The sequence below is a fragment of the Sapajus apella genome, unplaced genomic scaffold, assembly GCF_009761245.1.
Source record: "Sapajus apella isolate SASKATOON/1434 unplaced genomic scaffold, GSC_monkey_1.0 scaffold82, whole genome shotgun sequence".
NCBI lineage: Eukaryota > Metazoa > Chordata > Mammalia > Primates > Cebidae > Sapajus > Sapajus apella.
The window spans coordinates 5990399-6013161 of record NW_022437022.1 but is presented as its reverse complement, the minus strand read 5'-3'; the positions used below and the strand labels follow the sequence as shown (position 1 = coordinate 6013161).

General features: G+C 43.7%; 1 protein-coding gene across 2 annotated transcripts in view; it reads right to left on the bottom strand.

Annotated features, from left to right (window-relative positions):
• The window catches only part of AGPAT4 (1-acylglycerol-3-phosphate O-acyltransferase 4), a 132630-nt gene that overhangs the window by 65071 nt on the left and 44796 nt on the right, over positions 1-22763 (bottom strand). For both annotated transcript variants that reach the window (XM_032253128.1, XM_032253129.1), the window contains exon 2: positions 21380-21642. In XM_032253128.1, the coding sequence (XP_032109019.1) occupies positions 21380-21557 (178 nt within the window). In that variant the 5' untranslated portion in view covers positions 21558-21642. The remainder of the gene's footprint in view (positions 1-21379; positions 21643-22763) is intronic.

The following is a 22763-nucleotide window of genomic DNA, read 5'->3' as shown; positions in this document are numbered from 1 at the left end:
GACAGAAAGAGAAGGGAACTTTTCTGTTCCCTTTGACACTCGGTTCCTCAGCCTTGGACAAAATGAGGAGTTGGTACTGGTAGAACAGGGGGACTCTGAAAGCACAGACTAGAAGAGAACTGAACTAAGCAGGGCTAACCATGTTCATAGCAAGACTCCCTGTCAAACCCTAACGGGCTCCTTGAGGGCCAGAGAGGCAAAGCCTTGGATTTTCTCACAGAGATATAAACCTCAACAGAGCAGGGAATGGGTCCTCATTTGTCTGCCCAGCTTTTAGAACAGCATCTAGCTTAAGCAAGTGTTCAACCAATGTTTGTGTGTTCAACCAATGTTTGTTAAATGAATGAATCAATCAATGAATGAAATCAAGGCAAAAATAGATGGTGGGTCAGAGACCAGGTGGGATGTGCTGAAGAAGAGAAATGCCAGGAGGTGAAATGGGCACGTGGTATGTTCACACCCCAGGGACACAAATAGCCAGGACCCCTGTGTTTTGTTTTGACTAAAATAGTTGCAACAGAGGTTACTCTTGGGTTTTTAAGGAAGAGTATGGTTTAGACACTCAGGAATGTCTTTGTTTAAAAAAAAATTTTTTAAGTGCACTGTAAAAGCATCACGTGGTCTAACCTCATAATAATTCTCCCTTCTGGAGACCCAGGATTCAGTGTGGGTTTTGCCCAGAGCTCAGAGATCCAGTTAAAAGATAGGAAGTCCCTATCTAAATAAAATTGGTCTCCTTATACAATCCTATGATAGATTTCTATAATTTTATATTTGATTTGACATCCATCTTTAATTTCTCTCTAGCACCACCAGACTTTTTCTCTCTGTACTTTATGATGTAAATTTTGCTATTTGATTTTCACCTGGTTGTTTCCTTTAAAATGCAAATTTAAGGCTATTTAGCTGACAACTGCCCGGAGTTGTGAAACAGGTTATCAAATATCTGAAAGTCTAAGATAGAAAAAAACAAAAAAAGGTTTTTATGAATCTATAAGGTGTACTTCTATTGGCATGCCTACCACCTCTATGTATTATGTGTTGTGTACACAATATTTCACAACTGAAAATATATAAAGAGTTCAAATTAATTAGCTTAAGAAAATAAAAGCACTTGAATCAAAGACTTTATCAGGAAAAAAGAAAAGACTAGTCAAATGCTTTTTCAAGTTTATATAACTTAAGTAATATATTTAATAAATAAGCTAGCTTTAAAATTATTGGTAAAGTAGTATTAGAAATGTCTTAAGAATTGCCAGCATACATTTTTGTTTTCATTTATTAATCAAGCAATTTCATACCTATCCCTGCCAAATACTATAAGCTGTCAAAAATTTGGCCTAGGGGTTAAAAACTATAAACCCAACCCAAATCAGAATGATCTTTCCTTATATAAGCTTTAATAAATAAGACATTACTACTGGTTTAATAAACATAGCCACATCTTTTAGTAATATTACCATAACTTCTAATCGTGTGGCTTAGGCAGTCTATCCAACAAGCAGTAAAATTTGTTATCATCTTTATTTCAAAACTAAACTATAAGTTCATCCCAAAGTTAGTTTGGCCTATGCCCAGAAATGAGCAAGGACAGCTTGGAGGTAAAAAGCAGGATGGAGTCAGTTAGGTCAAACATTTATCACTGTCTCAGTTATAATTTTGCACTAATGGTTCCATAACTTTAAATGATGACTATCACAGTTTTCATAAATAATCTAGGTAAACAATTAAAATAAAAAACTTAGGCAAATATAATAGGATAAATACTTGTAGACAAACTCATCATAATTTAGAATCTAAAGTTAAATAGATATTTCATTATTTGCGTATTTTCCAATAAAAGTATATTTGTAGGAAAATATTCTTTCTAAAAACAAAGTGTGTCCTTTTTAAAAAAAAAAAAGATGAACAATTTTTGTCTAATTCAAAGCTTATTTAAAAGTCATGTATAAAACAAGGGAAAAGGAACCAGGAAATAAAAGAAATATAAAGAAAGTTATAAAAATAAAGAGGTTTCTATGGCAAGAAAGTTTAAAGGGAAATAATTTCATATGAGAAAGGTTCTTGTATGGTAAATTTAGTCCTAGAGTAAAATGACTGGTTAAGAAAGAGTGATATTCTGGACAGACAAGAAAATCCAAGCATGTCATGAATGGTCTGTGTAAGTCACAAAAAGAGGATCTGGCTGGTGAGGTGGCTCACACCTATAATCCCAGCATTTTGGGAGGCCAAGGTCAGTGGATCGATCACAAGGACAGGAGTTCAAGACTAGCCAGGCCAACACAGTGAAACCCTGTCTCTACTAAAAACACCAAAAAAAAAATTAACTGGGCATGGTGGTGGGCACTTGTAGTCCCAGCTATTTGGGAGGCTGAGGCAGGAAAATCACTTGAACCCAGGAGGCAGAGACTGTAGTGAGTTGAGACTGAGCCACTTCACTCCAGCCTGGGTGACACAATGAGACTCTGTCTAAAAAAAAAAAAAAAAAGGGAAACCAAAGAAATAATAATTATGTTTCAAAACTATGGTATACCTGTTGTTAGATTCTAGTCTTGCCTAATGTTTTTCAATCTTTATTATTTTCTACAGTTTGGACTGAATTCTACTTTGGGCTATAAGTCTTCAAAATGATGTTTTCAATTTTTTGTTCCTTCCTTTTTTCCCCCATTTTTCCTAATTTGAAGTCAGTGAAAACTAAGCTGTGCTTTTGTAAAGCCCTGTGAACTGAAGCCAGACAACTTAAACCTCAGAAGAAAATAAAAGCAACCTATTTACATATATAAGCAACTTTCATACCTGCCTACTGATGTATGGGCTTCAGAGTAATCTCACCTATATTGACTTTTCCAGGATTGTTCTTTTCTTTCTTGTTTGTCTTTCTTCCTCTTTCTGTTTTCTCTTCAGAGAATGTGAGACTTAACAACTTTCTAAAAATGAGCTTTCCTAATAATTCAGGACCTACCTGTCTAGGAATAAGTCATCCTAGTCATGAGAGATCAGACAAAACCTAGGACTAGAGATTCATCTTCTTCTAAAATGCTTTCTCCAGAAAAAGATTTAAAATGTGTGCATGTTTTCGGGAGGGGGGTGCTGTGGAGAACATGAAAGGAAAATATCTTAGGACCCCAGAATCACTTAAAAGGATAAATTCAAGCTGAGAACTGCTTAGGGCAAACCTGCCACCCAATCTATTCAAAGGTGTCCCTCTGCCCACTGAGATAAATGCATATCTGATTGCCTCCTTTGGAAATGTTAATCAGCAACTCAAAAGAGTGCAACCATTTGTCTCTCACCTACCTCTGACCTGGAAGACCCCTCCTTCGAGTTGTCCTGCCTTCCCAGACCAAACCAATGTTTGTGTTACATATGTTGATTGATGTCTCATGTCTCCCTAAAACGTGTAAAACGAGGCTGTGCTTTGACCACCATGGGCACATGTCAGGACCTCCTGGGGCTGTGTCACAGGTGCACCTCCTCAGTCTTGGCAAAATAAACTTTCTAAATTAACTGAGGCCTGTCTCAAATTTTCAGGGTTCCACAAGCCTATTGCTCCCGGGCTGCTCACCTATACAGCATGTGACTGTACTGAATACTATAGCCCACTGTAACACAATGGCAAGTATATGTGTATCTAAACATAGGGCTGGGTGCAGTGGCTCATACCTGTAATCCCAGCACTTTAGGAGGCTGAGGCAGGCAGATCACACTTGATGTCAGGTGTTTGAGACCAGCCTGGCCAACATGATGAAACCCCATCTCTAGTAAAAGATACAAAAAATTTAGCTGAGCATTGTGGTGCACACCTGTAGTCCCAGCTACTCAGGAGACTGAGGCAGGAGAATCACTTGAACCCAGGAGGCAGAGGTTGCAGTGTGCCCTTTAAAAAAAAAAAGATGTGCCACTGCACTCCAGACTGGGCAACAGAAGGAGACTTCATCTCAAAATAAATAAATAAATAAATAATAAAATAAACATAGAAAAGGTACAGCAAAAATACCATATTACAGTCTTAGCAGACACCACCGTAAATGTGGTCTACTGCCTGAAAAGTCATTATGGGGCATGTGACTGTATTTCAAAAAAGTGTATGTTGACTTCCAAACTGTTCTGCTAGTCTTCCTTAGATAAGACTGAGATGAAGGCCACAGGCCCATCTGCAGTTTCAAAAAATCAGACCATATCCAGCTTGATACTAAGTTTTTTCTTTGCTAGGACTACCAGCTATGCTTTTTATATAACATTTTAAACATATATGTAAATACCCTAAAGAGACTGTCTACATGCTTCATATTTCTATAGGCTTGAGTACAACTTTAACACTCGCTATTACAAGAGTCTTCACAATTTGACAAGCTATATTAATGATCCTATTTAACTTACGATCCTACTCCTCCATAACTCATACACTGCACGTATAATCTGTTGCCTAGTTAGCAAACGTCTGTGGAATTAGGCTTCCACATATCTGTGGGTTGAAAATGTTTACACATTCCAGCGGACATGTTTGTACTGAATCTCAAGGTTTTTGAGGCCATGGATCATTCCTTCTCTGCCATTTCCCATACTCTTGAATTTGCAAAATATATGCACGTACCCAGCAAACATGGACTGACAGTAACTCACCCTGATCTCATGCTTGGTGATCAGGTTCAGATATCTTGGTCCTTCAGCATGAGTCTGGTTCTCAGGTCTGTCTCTCTGGCACACATTACAGGCAAAGCCCATATTTTAAATTCACAACAAGCTCTTTTTGAACCTAAACATTCTAGTCTTTATATTTTTAAGCCTAGCACATGGCTGAAACACTGAGGCCCTTGCAATAGCTGAGGGGTATGTTCACTTGTACCACATGGTAGAATGACCTCCCATACCTTAAAAAAACAACAAACCGACAAACAGAAAACACAAAAACACAAGACCCAAGGCTCCTGTTGATAGCTCAAACTCTAAAGGTCCCACCAGCCACCAACCCATTATAATTTCTCCTTTTTAGGTAGACATACCCATTCTTTTATTCTTAATACAGCATTACCTCTCAAACTATACACCAAATTGAGTAAAGTAGACATAGTCAAGTTCATCAATGTCTGCAAGCCAAACTTTTCGGCACGTGCCCTTCCATGAAGGGCTATCAAATCTCATCTGCACCCAGATCTGGAAAGCTGTCCAGGCTCACACACACTTGCCTCTCTCAACTGCTCCATGTCCAGCTGAGGAGGATTAAAGAAAACAAACAGAAAATACCATTCAACTAAAGCCAGATTTGCGAGGCTGCCAAGAGCACGCTTCCCGTCTGACTTGACAAGGCTTCTTCATAGCCTAACAAAGGAGACTAACACTCTTAGACACAAATACAAGTTGGAGATGTCTCTGTTTGAAAAAGGGTTCTGAACGCACATTGGGGTTGGGTGGGAATAACTCAATGGATGACTGAAGAAAAGGGTCAATGCTTTCAGGGTTCTTGGAGTAAAGCCAGGAAACTGAGGAGGCAACAGCAGCCCCATTCCCTTCTGTCCTCAAGTAAATGTCTGCCACAAGCCCGTCTCTCGCCCAGGATGGCACACGACCTCTGCAACTGCCTTCTTCAATCCTCAGGCCCACTCTCCTTCGGACAGCAAAACACTCCGGGCCATCGTTCTTTCCTCATTCTTCCCCAACCTCCTCCCTATGCTCCACTGTGGAAGCCAAAATGCTGATGCAGCATCTGCCCCGGGCCCTCAGGCTCCACTCCAGGGCTCTTAATTCCAATGATTTTCCCCAGTGATTTAGTCCGTTTTCACACTGCTGATAAAGACATACCCGAAACTGGGAACAAAAGAAAAGGCTAATTGGACTTAAGGTTCCACATGGCTGGGGAGTTCTCAGAATCATGGAGGGAGGCGAAAGGTTCTTCTAAGGTGGCTATGGCAAGAGGGAATGAGGAAGAAGCAAAAGCGGAAACCCCTGATAAACTCATCAGATCTGGTGAGACTTACTATCACCAGAATAGTACCAGAAAGACAGGCCCCCATGATTCAATTACCTCCTTCTAGGTCCCTCCCACAACACATGGGAATTCTGGGAGATGCAATTCAAGTTAAGATTTCGGTAGGGACACAGCCAAACGGTATCTCCCAGTGATCCCAGCTTCTGTCTTAAATTTGACTTTCCCTTCACACGTGGCTTTGATTCACCTTTGCCCACCTGCTGATAGGGTTCTCATGTTGCAGGTGTTCTTCACCTTCAGGCTTTCCTGTCCTTGTCACAGTTTCCTTTTAGGTGTTTTATCACTAGAGCCTGACTCAGCCTTTCAGCAGTGAAAGATGAGCAGACAGAGAAAAGCCAGGGGAGGGCAGAGTGAGCGCAGGCGTGGGGACGAGAAAGGACCAGAGAAGGCAGTCATCCGCTTAGGAGCCAGAGAGGAGCTGAGCTGGAAAACTTAGCCTCAGGTCAGAACTGGGCTCCCGTCAATGCCTGGTACATGGTAACAGAAGGGGCTCAATAGATGTCTACTAAATTGAATCAAAGGGCATCTCCCTGTTTGAGTATGCTTTAAAAAGCATTATGGTGTGTCAGGTGGAGGATGCATTGGGGGAGTGAGTGGTGGAGACTTGTGTTAGCCTGTCACAGCGTTGCAGGTGATATCCAAACCCAGAAGAGATGCTTCTCTGGGTGTCCCTGGGGGGTTCCATCAGGTACATGGTAACCCAGTATGAAGGCGTTGGCGATATGCCTACATTTTCTCTCACTAATCATGTTCTGCTCTAGTTGGAGACATAGGTATATATAATCCGCTCCTTTCCATTTAAAGAAGTTGGCTACTGGTGCAAAAATTGTGCATGAACAATCTCAATTTATGAACATCATAATTATCCTGATGAAAGGACTGACTGAGAGGGGCATGGCATGTTCAGAAATCCTCAAAGCCCTGGAATTGATCAGGGAGTCCAGCCAGGAACCTCCTCCCCCCACCCCACCTGCCCAGGCCACTCTGGCACAGCTGGTGCCTCTGCTCCTGTGGGGTCCTGCGCACACCAGCTCTGGGTTTGTTCTTGTTTGGATAGCATGCAGAACTCGCTCCCCACTAGGCCGTGATTGGGTTGAAGAGACTGTGATTGGGTTGAAGGACAGGGTCTCTTTCTCATCTCCCAACTCACCTCATAGCATGGAGCACGTGCTATGTGATGCCTGCAAAGACCAACTGAACATGCACGAATTCATCAGAATGCCCTGTGATGGTTGGTATCTGTGTCTGATGAGTTGGTGCCTTGTTCTTCTGGCAAGAGAGCCACACACTCTGGGGTGGGCATGCAATCTGCATAAGATGGCTATAGATCTCTATCCCTGTCCACAGTGACAGTGCCAATGGTGCTGTGCTGGAAAACGTTTAACAACCAGCTCTCAGGGGGCAGGGAAGGCAGCAGGTGGGAGAGAAAAAAGCCCTGATTTATAGCTCTGCCAATTCCTATGGTACAAATATTCCCACCAAGGTCAATGTCAACAACTATCTATGTGAAATCAATGAAGAAGAAGTTGGGAAGAGATTACCAGGTTACCAGAGCTCCCCTTTAAAGCATGCACGATTCCACTACCGGCATGATGGTCTGACTAAGCAGAGGAATCACAGCAAGAATATCTGCACTTTATGTTTGTATAGCACTTTACAATTTATTTCTCTCATCTTACAACTAAAAAACAAAGCCCAGGTAAGTTGACTGAGTCACCAAGGTGGTTAGGCCACTGTTCGGAAGCCAAGACTCCAGGCTCCAAGTGCATGTTAACATAACACCAGGGCAGGATCCCCTGCTGCACAGCCCTAGCACAGCATGTCCACATCAAATCTACCCAAAAAAGCCACAGGAAAGCTATAAAGGGAGCCATAAGAATATTAGGAAATAACTACTCACCTCCGCGCTTTCCATGTCATGTAACCGTATTTCTGAGGTGAGACAGGTGATAAAACACTGTATCTACCAAAGCACTTCTAGGATTTTTCCTTCAAAACAAACTGTGGAATTGGAGAATACTTTTAATTTAATACTTGCCCTCCTTTCAGGAGAACTCGAACAGGACCAGAGAAGGGAGGCCTCGAAATGTCTGGCAATGCCTCAGATCCCATCTGGGCCCAAGGCAAACTGAAACAGAGGAAAATGTGAAAATGCTTTTTGCCATGAGTATTCCCTTGCTTTAGAGTTTGTTTTTATAAAATCTATTTCCCCCTTACTTTAAAGTGGGCTATTTAAATTCTATTTCCAGTATGGTAAAACCAAAACCCATAGGCTAAGGCAGTGGTTTTCCAATGTTTTTGATTCCTAAAAACAAAATTAAATATGCACCATTAGTATACGCAACTTTTATACATGTAAAATTTGGATTTTATATAATGTATGAAATCTATAAAATGTCTTTTATTCTACTCAGACATCTATGATATGATATAATATGATGGTATGATATATGAGATAAAATAGAAACTCTCAGATATTGTTTGTTTTTTTTTCTAACCCCAACGGCTTGTCTTGTTTATGTCCTGGAAATACCCACTGCACCATGAAGACCACACACGATCATCTTATAAAGTTACAAGACACCAAAGTCAAACTTACAACCTAATTTGAAAGCCGTAACTTAAGTCACAAGTGAAATTTAATGCTTCCAAAAACAAATGGGCACCTTGTCTGAGAATTAATTTATTTATAAACCATATCAATAGCTAAGACAACTTGACTTAAGCCAAGCATCCACTCCTACAATTCAGTATCACGTGTATTCCTAAACTTGATGTTTCTTTAGGGCTGCCTGTTTGAAGTTTAGAGTGACTAAATTCCCTATTTAAAATGTAAGGTCATGTCTTATACCAGGGACATAGATTCACAGTAAAAAAGATAGAAATAAATAGACAGATAATAGACAGATGGATATATTTTTAAAAGAAATGGATTGTTACTGAAAATATGCACAGCATGCAATCACGTTATATTATTCCTGTTAAAAACTTAGAACTCTAGTATCCTTACTTATCACTCTCTGTTGAATCAGCTTCATGAGACTGATTCATCTGGATATTTAATATGCTTTCAGTCACCAAGCATGTCAGCCACACCGCCCGCACTATGACCAGATGAACTGATAACAGCCAATAACACACTAACGTCCTCCTGAGATCTCACTCCCAATACCTTTTTCATTCTAAATAAACAGAAAGGTGTTGGCATGAAGGGTTAATTTTGGAATAAGCATCATATGGAAAAGTTTAGTCAAGTAAAACCACAATTCTAAATCATTTCACTGGGAATTTGGCCAGAGTGTAACAGTGACTATGAAGAGAAAACATGACATCTGAACTGAGCTGGGGAGACAGACAGACAGCTTCCTTTATATTTCAGATTAGAAACCCTAGAAGTACATGGAACAACAACAGATAGCTTTGGTGACACGGCTTCATTGTATAGTTCCTTATGCAGAGCAAGTGGAAGAACCAAAGACTTGTTGCCCCCTTTTTGGCCAAACAGAGAAGCTGTAAGTAAGACAGAGCCAAATATTGCAAAATGAGTAGGCAATGCCCCCGCCTGATTTGTGACAGGAATCCCTCTCCTATTGCCCTTCTGCCTTTCTCTACCTTCACAGGACAGAGTTTCATTCTATCTTTCCTAGGCAGACTGCCCCAGTGGTTAGGCAAAGCCATTCTGAAGACTCGAACAGCATATTTATTTTATTTTATTTTTATTTTTGAGACAGAGTCTTGCTCTGTCACCCAGGCTGGAGGGCAGTGGTGAGATCTCAGCTCACTACAACCTCCGCCTCCCAGGTTCAAGCAATTCTCCTGCCTCAGTCTCCTGAGTAGCTGAGATTACAGGCACCTGCCACCACACCCAGCTAATTTTTGTATTTTTAGTAGAGACAGGGTTTTACCATATTGGTCAGGCTGGTCTCAAACTCCTGACCTCAGGTAACCCACCCACCTCAGCCTCCTAACCTGCTGGGATTACAGGTGTGAGCCACTGCACCTGGCCCCGGATGGCATAATTAAAGAGATGACACAGATGCCAGATGAATATACTGAGCAAGGAACACATGGTGAAGGCTTTCCCTCCAGTCAGCAGAAGACTCACCCCTCAGGGCTGGCCTTCCAGCATGGCAACCACTGGCTGGACTTGAGCAGGACAGCTGCCCCCACGTGAGGTTCATACACAGTTTATATACAGTTTGTCACCTTCCTCCATGTCCCATGCCACCAGAACCACTTCATTGCTTTGAGTTCCTAAATTTAAGAGACGGGAAAAAGGATTTCTTGGCCTGGTCCATGGATAAAAGCAAGGTATTTTATTGTATAACCTCTCATTTCCTCTCTTACCAATAAAATAAAGGTAGGGGTGGGAGAGATAGAAAAGAGGAAAAGGGAGAGGAAAGAGAAATAGGTGTCATATTAACATGTCATTTATCAGGAAAATGGACTTCACTTTGTACTTCAAGGCCACAGTAGAAGAGTCTTAGAACGCAGAGTGGATTCATTTCCTGGGGCTGCGAAAGGACCTCAGCCTGGGGAGCTTAAATAATAGAAATTGATGGTCTGCATTCGAGAGTCCAGGAGCCTCGGATCGGGGCGTCAGCAGGGGTGGGTCCTTCTGAGCATGTGAGGGAGGATCTGTTTCATGCTGTCTCCCAAAGCAAGTGTGATTTGGCTTGCACGGGACATTCTCCTCATATCTTCACATTGTCTTCCTCTCTGCATGTCTTTCTCTGTGTCCACATTTCTCCTTTTTATAAGGACACAGTCTTGTTGGATTAGGGCTACGCTAATGGCCTCATCTTAACTTGATCACCTACAAAGACTATTTCCAAGCACGTTCACACTCACAGGTACTGGACTTTCAACATCTTGGAGGGACATGATTCAGCCACGACACCAAGCATCCAGCTCTTTCCTCTCAGTTCCTTTCCATGAATGACTGCAATATTTGGCACGAGAGTTGACTATGCTCTGTTCAGGTCCTGTGCGGCATGGCCCAAAACACCTTCCTTGTCACCCCTGGTCCCGGGGCCTCTGCCACACCCAGCCTGGAAGAGGCAGTTAATTCATCCATCAATCAATAAAAGATGCTGATGAATTTCATCACACTTGATTTCATAAAGGGCTCACTTTATATTTTCCTTTTCTACTCATTCCATAAGCTATTTCCTATTTTGTTCTTTTCGGGTGTTTGGGTTTTATTTTGTAAAAATAAAAATACATGCTCATTGTGTAAAATATGACATCCAGATAAGACAGTTTTCTAAAATCATCTCTAATTCCTAAAAATAGCACTCTGACAAGTTTACTTCCAGTCTATATTTATAAAACTGGATTAGAATGTACCAACAGTTCTATATTGTGCTATTTTTACTTAATAATATTTAGGGTATAACACAGTTCAAGGAAATCATGACCCAGCTGCGCATCTTTCTGTAAAAGATTATGCACAGACAGATTTTTTTTTTTTTCAAATTCAAATTAACACTTTCTCAAGGCACATTATGAACAATTGTTCAGGTCAAGACAAAAATAAATCTTGAAGTAAACCAATGGTCACAATTAGTGGAATTTCTGAGGGATGGATACCTGGAGCCCATCTAGTGACAGAGGGTTCAAGGCGGCAGGCTGCTGCTAGGCGCCACTGGATGCATGCCTGCCCTCCCGCAGGTGTCTGTGGGCGCTTCCTCTGGCCTCATTCGTTTGCACGGCAGCCTCATGACACAGCAAGGCCATGATGACATTTGATAGGTCCATCTCCTTTGGATGCCTGGCTGCCTGAATAAACCCGTTCAGCCACTTGGTGATGTCAGCGTATTCCCCTTCCACTTACTGAACCACCTTTCCTCTTGCCAACATCTCACAGTTCCCCTCATTCCTCAGCACCTGGCTCATGCTGCTGCTTCACAGGGACTTCGCTGCACCCTGCACAGGATGGATGGGCTGTCCCGTTCCCCACACTCCCTGTGTACCTCCAGTCTAGCCGTCAACACGCTGCTCTACCATGTGGGTCTATGAGCCTTCTCCACTAGACCGGGTACCTGCCAAGGACAGCAGCTGCATCCCTCTCATCTCTGTTCTCCAGGTGCTGACCCCAGTGCCTGGCCCCCTGGACTGAGCTTGGGTGCATGTTTGTTAAAGAATGCCTGCTGGGTGGTGACACGCATTCTGCAGCGAATTAGCATGCACAGGTTTGATGCTAGCAGGTGTTTGCTTAACATCCTTCATGGGTGTTAAAATAAAAACTTGCATAGCATTTGAAATTTGCCTATTTCAAAGTGCAGTAGAAAAATGGATTTTGGAATCTCAGCTCTCCACCTCACTGTTTGGCCTGAGGCAAGTCATCCAACCTCTCTGAGCCTCAGTTAACGGGGTAATTGCCTGTTCACACAGTGGTGGTGTTAGTAAATGAGGTAATAGCTAGGAAAGGTTCAGCAGAATGCCTAATATATAGTCAGCACTTGACAATGTAGCAAGTGTGGTGATTGCAACTGAAAATAGCTGCCCATTAACGACGATGCTTCTCTTTTTATTCCATAGCCCTGCGGAGTGGCTGGCACCTCAGAGGTCGCAGGTTTGAGAGCACGTCACTTATTACACTGACCAGTTGGACACATGGCCTCACCTTCAGAGCCTGGCTCCTCAAAGGCAGGGTACGGTTGGGTTGTGCTCAAATGAAAGGCTCTCCACTCAAAGACTTCCTGGTCCCAATCTCTGCTCCACCACTTCCTGTGTGGCCCTGGGCAAGTCACTTAAACTCTCTGTGCCTAACTACTCAAAACAGTTCCTGAAACAGTAAGTGCTCAGTAAATACTAGCTAGCTAAACCAGAATCAGGAAGCATTGTTCCTCTTAGCTTGCACAGACTGTGGTTCTTTTATTTTTCCCCCATCTGTCATTCTGGTATCATGTAAATTCTGATACTTAAATTCTTGGACTTGATAAAGAATTTTAAGTGAGATCTAAAGTAAAGCAATTTCTGGATTGCCTCTGCTACACTCCATTTAGCATACTGGCTTGCTCGTCTAGTAGGGTCTTTTGTTGTTGTTTGTTTGCTGTATTATCCACAAAGTCTTACTGAGAGAGGAAAAAACAGGACAAGGTCCATTTGTGCCCAAACATGGGATGGATAAATGGTTCCGTGAATGCTGACTGGTGTAACATGTGGCAGGTAGCACTCATTTTGTAAGACATTATGATGAAATCTTTAGAAAACCAGACTGTGGCTGGGCGTGGTGGTTCATGCCTGTAATCCCAGCACTTTGGGAGGCCAAGGTGGGAGGATCACTTGAAGTCAGGAGTTCAAGACCAGCCTAGGCAACATGGTGAAACCCCGCCTCTTCTAAAAATACAAAAATTAGCTGGGCACGGTGACACCTGTAATCCAAGTAGCTGTAATCCCAGCTACTTGGGAGGCTGAGGCAGGACAATCGTCTGGGCCAGGGAGGTGGAGGCTGCAGTGAACCAAGATTGGCCACTGCACGCCAGCCTGGGCGACAGAGCAAGACACCGTCTCAAAAAAAAAGGGAAGAAAGAAAACCAGACTGCAAGCTCCCTGGGGGCAGGACAGTAGCTGCCTTTGCTTCCCACTATTTCCCAAGAACCAAACACAATGCCTGACACATATTAGGTGCTCAATACTTGATGAATAAATCAAAAAATGACTTACATGTTATGAGAATTGGGAAAATTCTTCTTCAAAGTTTATATCTTAGACTATATTATAAGGAGTTACAATCTCTCACTCTAGAGCCGTTATCCGCTATTAGCATAAACATATACCCACGTATATACATTCTCTACATCAGCTATGTCTTAAATCAGCTTCCTTAACTCGCTCTGGCATGTCTGAACAGTACTGGGCAAGCTCCAAACCCTGCTGCATGCCAGTCCTTATTTGGAAACCCTTCTGACCTTCTCCTGACTAGCTTCCTCTTTTTCCTTGTCTTCTTTCCTCCTTATCTATTCAGGAGATTTCCAAGTTTTTAGCCAATCAGGTCAAGCATAGAATGTAAGGTCCCGTTCTGGCCAATGGAAACTGGACACAGCAGTAGGATGATTGCGTCAGGTTATGAAAGTTAGAAATGTCCCTGTCTCTCTTGTTCAGGTGTGTGCTCTCATGGCAAGACTGCCCGGCAAGTTGCATCCTTTCTGCAGAAAGTAAACTAGCCTTGTTGAACGATCCATTGTCTCAGCATGAATTCTTCCTGACGTTACAAACCCGTTTCCGGCAGATGTAAAAGTAAGATCTTTGTTGCTTGATTCAATATAGCTTCCTCATCTCATGGGTTCAGTTATAGATTCTCTGTGTCACCACCCAAGGTCTCCAAGGAGATATACCCCTTAAAACCAGAAAAGAAAAAAAGAAAAGAAAAGAAAGGAAGGCTGGTTACTCTTCGTCAGTTTCTGGAAGCACTCCACTAACCTGTCACTGGTGGAAGTAGAGGGATCTCGCGATGTGGGGCCGTTGGGATGAGCGACTCCAGGGGAAGTCGGGCTGTGTTTGCTGTTCCAGCTGTGAACCCGTCACTGGTGGAAGTGGAGGGATCTCGCGATGTGGGGCCGTCGGGGTGAGCGACTCCAGGTGAAGTCGGGCTGTGTTTGCTGTTCCAGCTGTGCAGCATGGACACACTTCGGAGTGTCAGAGTGAAGAGAGGAAAAGGCTGTCCCAATAGAGAAACTCAGTCCAGGGGGCAGGGCTTTGCCTTTGGGTTAGAATCTTCGACCCACAGGCAGAACGAGCACTGGGTGGGCCGGAGAGACTTTAAATTCCCTTTGTCAGAGGTCATGGATCTTTTAACTTCCTTTCCATCTTACTTGACTCACCAAAGCCACTGCTGTGCAGCTACTTGGAAGGGAGAGGTCACCAGTTTTAGGACCATTTCCACCTACAGCCAGTTACTGGAACCCTCTTCTGGGAAGGTGATCACCATCTGGAAACTGACACGGATGACTCTTTGACCTTCAAAGAAGGGCCCCAAATTTGTGGCCTCACAGCAGAGGCAGCCAGTAGGCCCTGCCCAACTCCACATTTTGACAGGATCAAAGGCAGTGATAAGGAACAGGGTCACCTCAGGGACACTCCCTTTCTGACACCTTAGAGATGATTAACTGTTGGGACAAGTGAAGGAGTCAAAACCTGTCTGGAACTCAAAGAGTGAAAACTCTGCTTAGATTGAAAAATCTTAGATTGAAATGAAAAAAGAGCAGCCCTGTCTTTAATCAGGCGGGGAAGAGAGGCACAGAGGAGCCGCTGCAGAGTTAGCAGAAGAACCCGCTTCTCTCAAGGTCATGCAGCGGTCGGAAAAGCCACAGCGACACTCTTTGAGGGATCAACAGCTTTCTTACCAATGACACTGCAGACTTCCTTGTATTTCCATTTGTGCGGTGGGGGAGGGGGGTACCCACACCCAGTTGTTGCCTGGCCAAGTTGACAGGAAGCATCAGGAAGCTGCCGCCCTCTGTCTTCTCCCACTTCTCAGAGAGTCAGAAAGGCAGCCAGGCAGTGCTGGAGAGCCAGGTTCACTTGGTATAAACTTTTAACACATACAGTGACAGCAGATGGTAGCACATTGATGTGGCCAGGATTGCCGGAGGCTCCTGAGAGGCCACCTTGCCTTCCCTGTGCTGCTGGGCAGGGGGCTCTGCAGGTGGAAGGAGTGTCCCTAGCCTGCTGATGGTGGGTTAATACCCAGCAATGACAGCAGAACGACAGTGCTAGCCCACCACCCACAACATCATCCTGGGGCCTTCAGAATCAGGGGAGCTCCTAGGCAAAGCAGGGAAGAAGAATGGAGAAGGAAGAGAAGAAGGAAAGACGGTTTGGTTTCACAATTTGAAAACGCAATGTGCAAAAGCACTTTGTCAATAAGGAGGAGGACATTCAAACTCAGGCGTCCCCTAGCAGGTCGCCTGGAAGTCACACCCCTGGAGACATTTTCCAATGCTGGTAGAAGAGTGAATCCGTCTGCTAGCGTCCGGGATTAGAATGGCACACACAGGAAAGCACACAAAGCCAGCAGCCCGCACACCTCTCAGGGCGGAGATTCAGGAACAACGGCCTCTAGCACGTCTCATTTTATGACTCATGTGCCAAAGGCCTCTCTGTTCCACTAGCTTGTCTTGCTAGGTTTCCAGACCTACCTGGGGACACCTTGGTCCATAAGTCCATGAACAGATTCACAACTGAGGCACCGTGGCCAGAGAAGGGCCAAAGCAGAAGTGCCCGGTCCAGATGGACGACCTGACCGCCTCTTCGCCCCAAGGCTCTGGCTGGGCATAAAATCTGCTTCCTCTCAGGAGAGCAGAGTTGAAGACTCCCATTCTCTATGTTCACCAATTTCAGACACATTCTAGTAATTCCACGTCTTGCTATGCAGTTTCTCCAGCGACTCTGAGCTCCCAGCCCTCTAGCATGTACAGCCCTTGCCGCTGCTGTTCCTGACAAGTTATCAGACCCTGATCCCACCTTCCACATAGGAGCAGACCAACTTCTGCCAGGCCTCCTGGCCACTGCCAGACCCCTTCCCGAGTAGCAAATCTGAAGTGACTTATACATCCTGAAGTATGTTACAAATGCTTATTATTCCAGCAAGAACCAGACATCAGTTTCACCACTACATGCAGTAGTGACATAAGAGGCAATGTGGAGCTTACTCGCCTTCGTGAGCCTTCTACAAATACGACGGCAAATACCCATCAAATGTGGGGTGCGGTGGGGGTGGTGAAAGGGAAGTAAACAACTTCCCAACAGCAAAATCAAAAATTCTAAACCCTTTATTAGAAAACCATTGGAATCTTGGTCAACTCTATTCCATCCCCTTTATTTCAAATGTAGCTGAGTGTTTTGAAGTTATCTGTCCAAGCAATAAACCAATGGGAAGAAAGATCAAGACACCCTTGCCCACCCTCTAACTCTCCCTCCTTCCACAGACACAAATTCCAGTTTCCATGCTAAATCTGATGCACTTTATGGACTTTCTAAAGCACTTTCAGACAGAGCATCTCCTTCTGCATTTTGAAGCAGCCATTGTGATCGGCCCTGTTATTTGGACTCAGAGTTTCTGTGGCTCACGCAAGGTGCCACAGCCTGCAGCAGGGAGGCAGGATGTACGATTTTGCACCCTGGCTCCAAATTCTCATCCCTTCTTGCCACCACGTGGCCTTGCCCACTAAAGGAAGATGTGTGGCTGTGCATCCAACAGCCATTTAAAACCATAAGCGTCATAGTCCAGGAATACTCAGTGGCAGACTCCAGCTCAGAGCCTGCTCACAGCAACACTGAATTTGGAAGTAAGGTGCCAGGGCTTGGGGTGCAGGGTAGGGGTGGTGTCCGCTGTGTTCATTTCTCTGGCCCTTTCCAGGACAGTTAGTTCATCAGCAGTCCTTCCCACTCCCTGCCCCCGCCCTTTTTTTTTTTTTTAACCCTGACATTAATAGATTCTCCTAATCCTTCTGTTTTGTTTTGAAACCCACAATATCAGGGAGGAAAGAAAAAAAAAAAAAAAAAAACAGCCAGTCTTGGCCACCTTTCCCTAGAGGTTAAATGGCTCATCCTGCTTAGTGGAAAGGCAATCAAATCCTACCCTTCACCCCACTTCTTCTAAGTTCCTTCCGTCTTTTCATCTTAAGGACGCTGGCTCCATTCTCCCTTCCTCCTTCAGCATGCCAAGGCAGCCTGCCTTGGCCTTTCCTGCCTACAAATCCAGGCAAAAATAAGACAGAGCAACCCTCTAAAAACCATCCACCAAGACGACATTACTTGCAAGTTGTTAGTCACGAGGCTGGTTGCTGCCCGTAGACTCCAATTCTGTGCTCGGTGCCTCGGTCGGTGTGCCCTGCTGTGAGCCGGGCTGTCTTTACTGCTTGTTTCGTCGCTATTTGCCTTTTATATCAGCGTGGCCTTTTGCATAAGAGCTTTACCACGCCAGGGCTGGTAACGGCTTTGAACTTACTTGATAACACACCAAGCTCTTAACAAATATTTAATAAGAGACAAAACCAGAGCTGTGCTAGACGCAAACGAACACAGCGATGGAAGGGCTCTGCATCTGAAAGAAACGGTTTTTTCCTGCCTTTTCCTTAGAAAATCAGCTGCAAATGATGAATGCTGATGACTGTCTAAGCTCAGAGTGATTTATACACCAGAAGACACAATTACAGCCGTGAACAGTTTTTATCTCAACTCAGAGGGAAGCGGAAGGGAGTGACGGCACAGACGCTGCAGAGCCATCTCCTAGTCAAGCTGCTGACTGCCCACGAACTGTCTCTTTCTCCGGCTGACCAGTGGCCCAGCAAAGCTTCCTAAGCACTCTTTTTACATGGCCTTGGTTATTGTGAAATAATTGATGAGGAAGTCTGTCAATTATCTGGAGCAAGGAAAAAGAAGCAGGAAAAGAGAACAGCTCTGTTAACACCTATAGGGATATCAGAAACAGACAGTCCTGGTGAGGATTCTCTCAAACCTGGGGCGAGTTTGCACTGACTTATTACCATGAGGAGCCCATGAGCCACCCAGGATCATCACCCTCCCTTTCTACTGTATTCTCTTTCCAGCAGCCAGGACTGCTCCTCTAGAAGGAGAAATCTTCCCTTCTTGCTTCGGATTGTTTAAAAATCTTCTACTACTGTTTGGCCCAAAACCCTAGGAAGCCTTCCTCCGGGGAAGTAGGCAAAGGTCATTGCTGGGGTGCAGCTGGATAGAGGTGCTCCCTCTGGGGAAGCAGGCACAGAGCATCACTGGGTACACCTGGAAGGAGGTGCTCCCTCTGGGGAAGCAGGCACAGAGCATCACTGGGTACACCTGGAAGGAGGTGCTCCCTCTGGGGAAGCAGGCACAGAGCATCACTGGGTACATCTGGAAGGAGGTGCTCCCTCTGGGGAAGCAGGCACAGAGCATCACTGGGTATACCTGGAAGGAGGTGCTCCCTCTGGGGAAGCAAGCACAGAGCATCACTGGGTATACCTGGATGGAGGAGCTTCTAAGTCTTTCAGTGAAATTAGGCTACCTACCCTTCATTGCACCTGGCATTGAGATGCCAGTTGTCTTAGATGGTTAATTCTTGTGTTTCATTTGAAGTTTGTTCTAAATAATTTAATTAATTTCTGATGGATAAAAATATGCCTTGCTTTCTGAATTTGTTGTCCATCTTAATTTTCACCAGAAACAAATAGGCTGACACATCCTGGGAAAAATATCTCCCCAATCCTGCCATAAACTTAGTCTTTACCATCAGTCAAAAGCAAAATATAGTACTCTTGGGGACTCTGACTCCAAATCTTACTTCCTACTTCTTTTTTTTTTTTTTTTTTTTTTTTTTTTTGAGACGGAGTTTCGCTCTTGTTACCCAGGCTGGAGTGCAATGGCGCGATCTTGGCTCACCGCAACCTCCGCCTCCTGGGTTCAGGCAATTCTCCTGCCTCAGCCTCCTGAGTAGCTGGGATTACAGGCATGCGCCACCATGCCCAGCTAATTTTTTGTATTTTTAGTAGAGACGGGGTTTCACCGTGTTGACCAGGATGGTCTCGATCTGTTGACCTCGTGATCCACCCGCCTCGGCCTCCCAAAGTGCTGGGATTACAGGCGTGAGCCACCGCGCCCGGCCTCTTCCTACTTCTTAACTCCAAATGAGAAACCCAATTCTTAACTATCCACTTGAACCTGATTTCACATTGCAAACTGACAGATTTTGGAACCTCCATGGGAGTATGCAAGTCATGTAAACGCAGGTTTCAATGAAAAGCGAAACAGTACTGCTTTGTTAAATTTAAATTCTGCTTAAATAGAGACCAACTGCTAGAGGGTAAAAAGACACTTGAAATTATAAACACCTTTTAAACCTCAGTCAACTGTCTCCTTTCCCTTGATTACCAAGCTTTCTCTCTTCAAACAGCTACATTCCTGTCTAAATCATCTTTTTGTTTTTCTATACCACTGTAGAAGCTTCCATGCTAGGACACCAATGTTGAGTGAAGTCTGTGAAAAGGAAAAGTACACTGCATCACATTGGATTGAACTGGTGGTTGTTCGTAACAGGCCATAAACAAATAGATTAAAGACGCTGTTTTGCAATTGTAACTCAACCTTAGGACCTTATGGACACTTTGAAGACGTACTTCTATAAAGCACTGTAACAGAGGACATGGAGGGTCTCGCACTCAAACCACATCAGAGTCAGTATCAGGCATATCTACAAGCTCGGAGTTGGTGAAGAAAGTCATAAATAAGGATATGTCTATGACTTCTTTTCCTTACAAGTTAGTATTCTGAAGTTTAACAAATGAAATTGGATCAGTGGTCATCCATTTGGATAATTATACATAGCTTGAATTGTTTTGATTCAAATTCAAATTTGATCATTTTATTTAAAGGGTATCAAAAATATATCAGTAATTTTGGACTCTTGGCATAATCTTAGATAGCTGATATTTTTAATAGCCTAGTTTTTAAAAAGCTCATATTTTAAAATATATTCATACCCATATATATCACACTAATCTATCAACCAATATCACACCGCGTTCTCTACTTTTAAGAACAGGTATAGGCTTAAGGCCGATCAGTATCAACTACAAAATGGATTTGTAGATGTCCCAATATACTCATTCATCTTTTCAATTGTTGAAACTCAGGCCAGTCAAATAAGTCATGTTTGAAACAGCCTAGCGTAATCAAACATACGTGAACACACACACACACACACACACACACACACACACACACACACACAAACACACGAGTGTACTTCAAAGTGCAGAAACAGGTGTAGGTTGGATTTTACCAATGTCAATTTTCTGGTTGGAATACTATATTCCAGTTGTGCAAGATGCTACCATTGGGTGAAACTGGCCAAGGGGCATACAGGATTTCTCAGTATTATTTCTTATAATTTCATGTGAATCTGTTATCTCAAAATAAAAAGCTAAAGCAAAAAAAGCGAGGAAGAAAACAACATAGTATATTGTCACTTAGCTTTTTAAAAAAATATATGTATATGTATGTATCTATTTATCTATCTCGATATATACACAGAAACACACACACGCATTCACATGTATAAGAGCTATATGTATACAATTTCTGTAAGGATAACTAAGAAATCATTAATACTGATTGCTTCTGAGGAGGAGAACTAAAGAAACTGATGGAATGCATATTTACTTTTCACAGTATACCTGTCTGTGGCTGTTGAATTTTGAGCTACTGGCATTACTCATTCAAAAAATAATTTTGGGGGGCTGAGAACAAAATTGCCATTTCAAACATAAACAAAAACAAAACAAAAAAACGGCTCAGGGTAAGATGAAAGCCTAGGGAACCCACACCAAGAGCCGCAATTCTGAGACACACATCCACAATGAACATGAAAGTATAGAATCATAAGTATCTTACGGCTTGAGATGCAATAGGACAGTCTGCAGTTGATCTTCCTGAAGAGCTGCTTGTTAATTGGCCAGAGAAGGAGAGTGAAGAGCTGCATGGTGTTGATGATCAGCCCCGAGGCGATGAAGACGTAGCAGAAGACCAGGTGGCACAGGAACTGAGACTTCAGCAGTCCCACGAGGTCCATGACGTGTGGACGCTTTTATTCAAAAACAAATACCCACGGCAAAAGACTTCCAGAAGGAAGACAGATCCAGGGCTCAGGAAGGTGTCTAAAACACAAACAAATAGGACATGTTAGCAAAAACGTGATGTGCTTTGAGAGTCAGAAACAAGTGCTCTTAAAAGAAAAATGGACGCTTAAACTCATTGTGTGTTAGTTGATTTATCCGGATTTTGCAAGCATTGATACAGTGCTTACTTCCTGTCGAGCACAGTCTAACCCTTTAACAATAATCCTTCCTTTCATTCTCCCGTCACCCTCTGACATTGGTACTTTTATTACAGAGTAGGAAACTGAGGCCTGGAAGGCGGAGCCCCTCAGTCAGCGTTCACAGATTCCCAGTTGAGCAGTAGCTGAGCCAGCCAGAGCCCTGGGTCCCACGAGTGACTGCTACCCACAGGACAGGCTGCAAATCTGGCCTCCCCTCCTGCTGCCATCGCGGCCTGAGCCCCGTTCTCTCACGCCCAGCCCCATTCCATCTCCCTCTTGCCATTCTCCTCCTCCAGATCCCAGCTCACCCTTCACTTCCAGCAGGACTGTCCTGAAGTCAAGCCTGCCCTGGACAAGGACAAGGACTTACCCAGAGTGAGTGCCACCCCCCTCAAGCAACTGGGACTAATGAGGCATTTACTTGAAAACCACCACTGTTTCTGCAGCACATGAGAGCCATCATTGGCACAGGGTGGGAGCTTAATTTCTTTTTTTTTTTTTTGAGACGGAGTCTTGCTCTGTCACCCAGGCTGGATGGAGTACAGTGGCATGATCTTGGCTCACTGTAACCTTCCACCTACTGGATTCAAGCAGTTCTCCTGCCTCAGCCTCTCAAGTAGCTGGGACTACAGGTGTGCACCACCATGCCCAGCTAATTTTTGTATTTTTAGTAGAGGCGGGGTTTCACCACGTTGGTCAGGCTGGTCTCAACCTTCTGACCTCGTGATCTGCCCGCCTCAGCCTCCCAAAGTGCTGGGATTACAGGCGTGAGCCACCACACCTGGCTGAAAGCTTAATTTCTAAAAAATATTTGTAGAATGATTTAATGAAAGTATATGAGGGCTCCACTTTGAGGATATCAGTAAATACAAATAACTATGAAGATAAGAAAACTACCCCCACTACACCCTGGTCTCTCTCTCACACACACACACACACACACACACACACACACACACA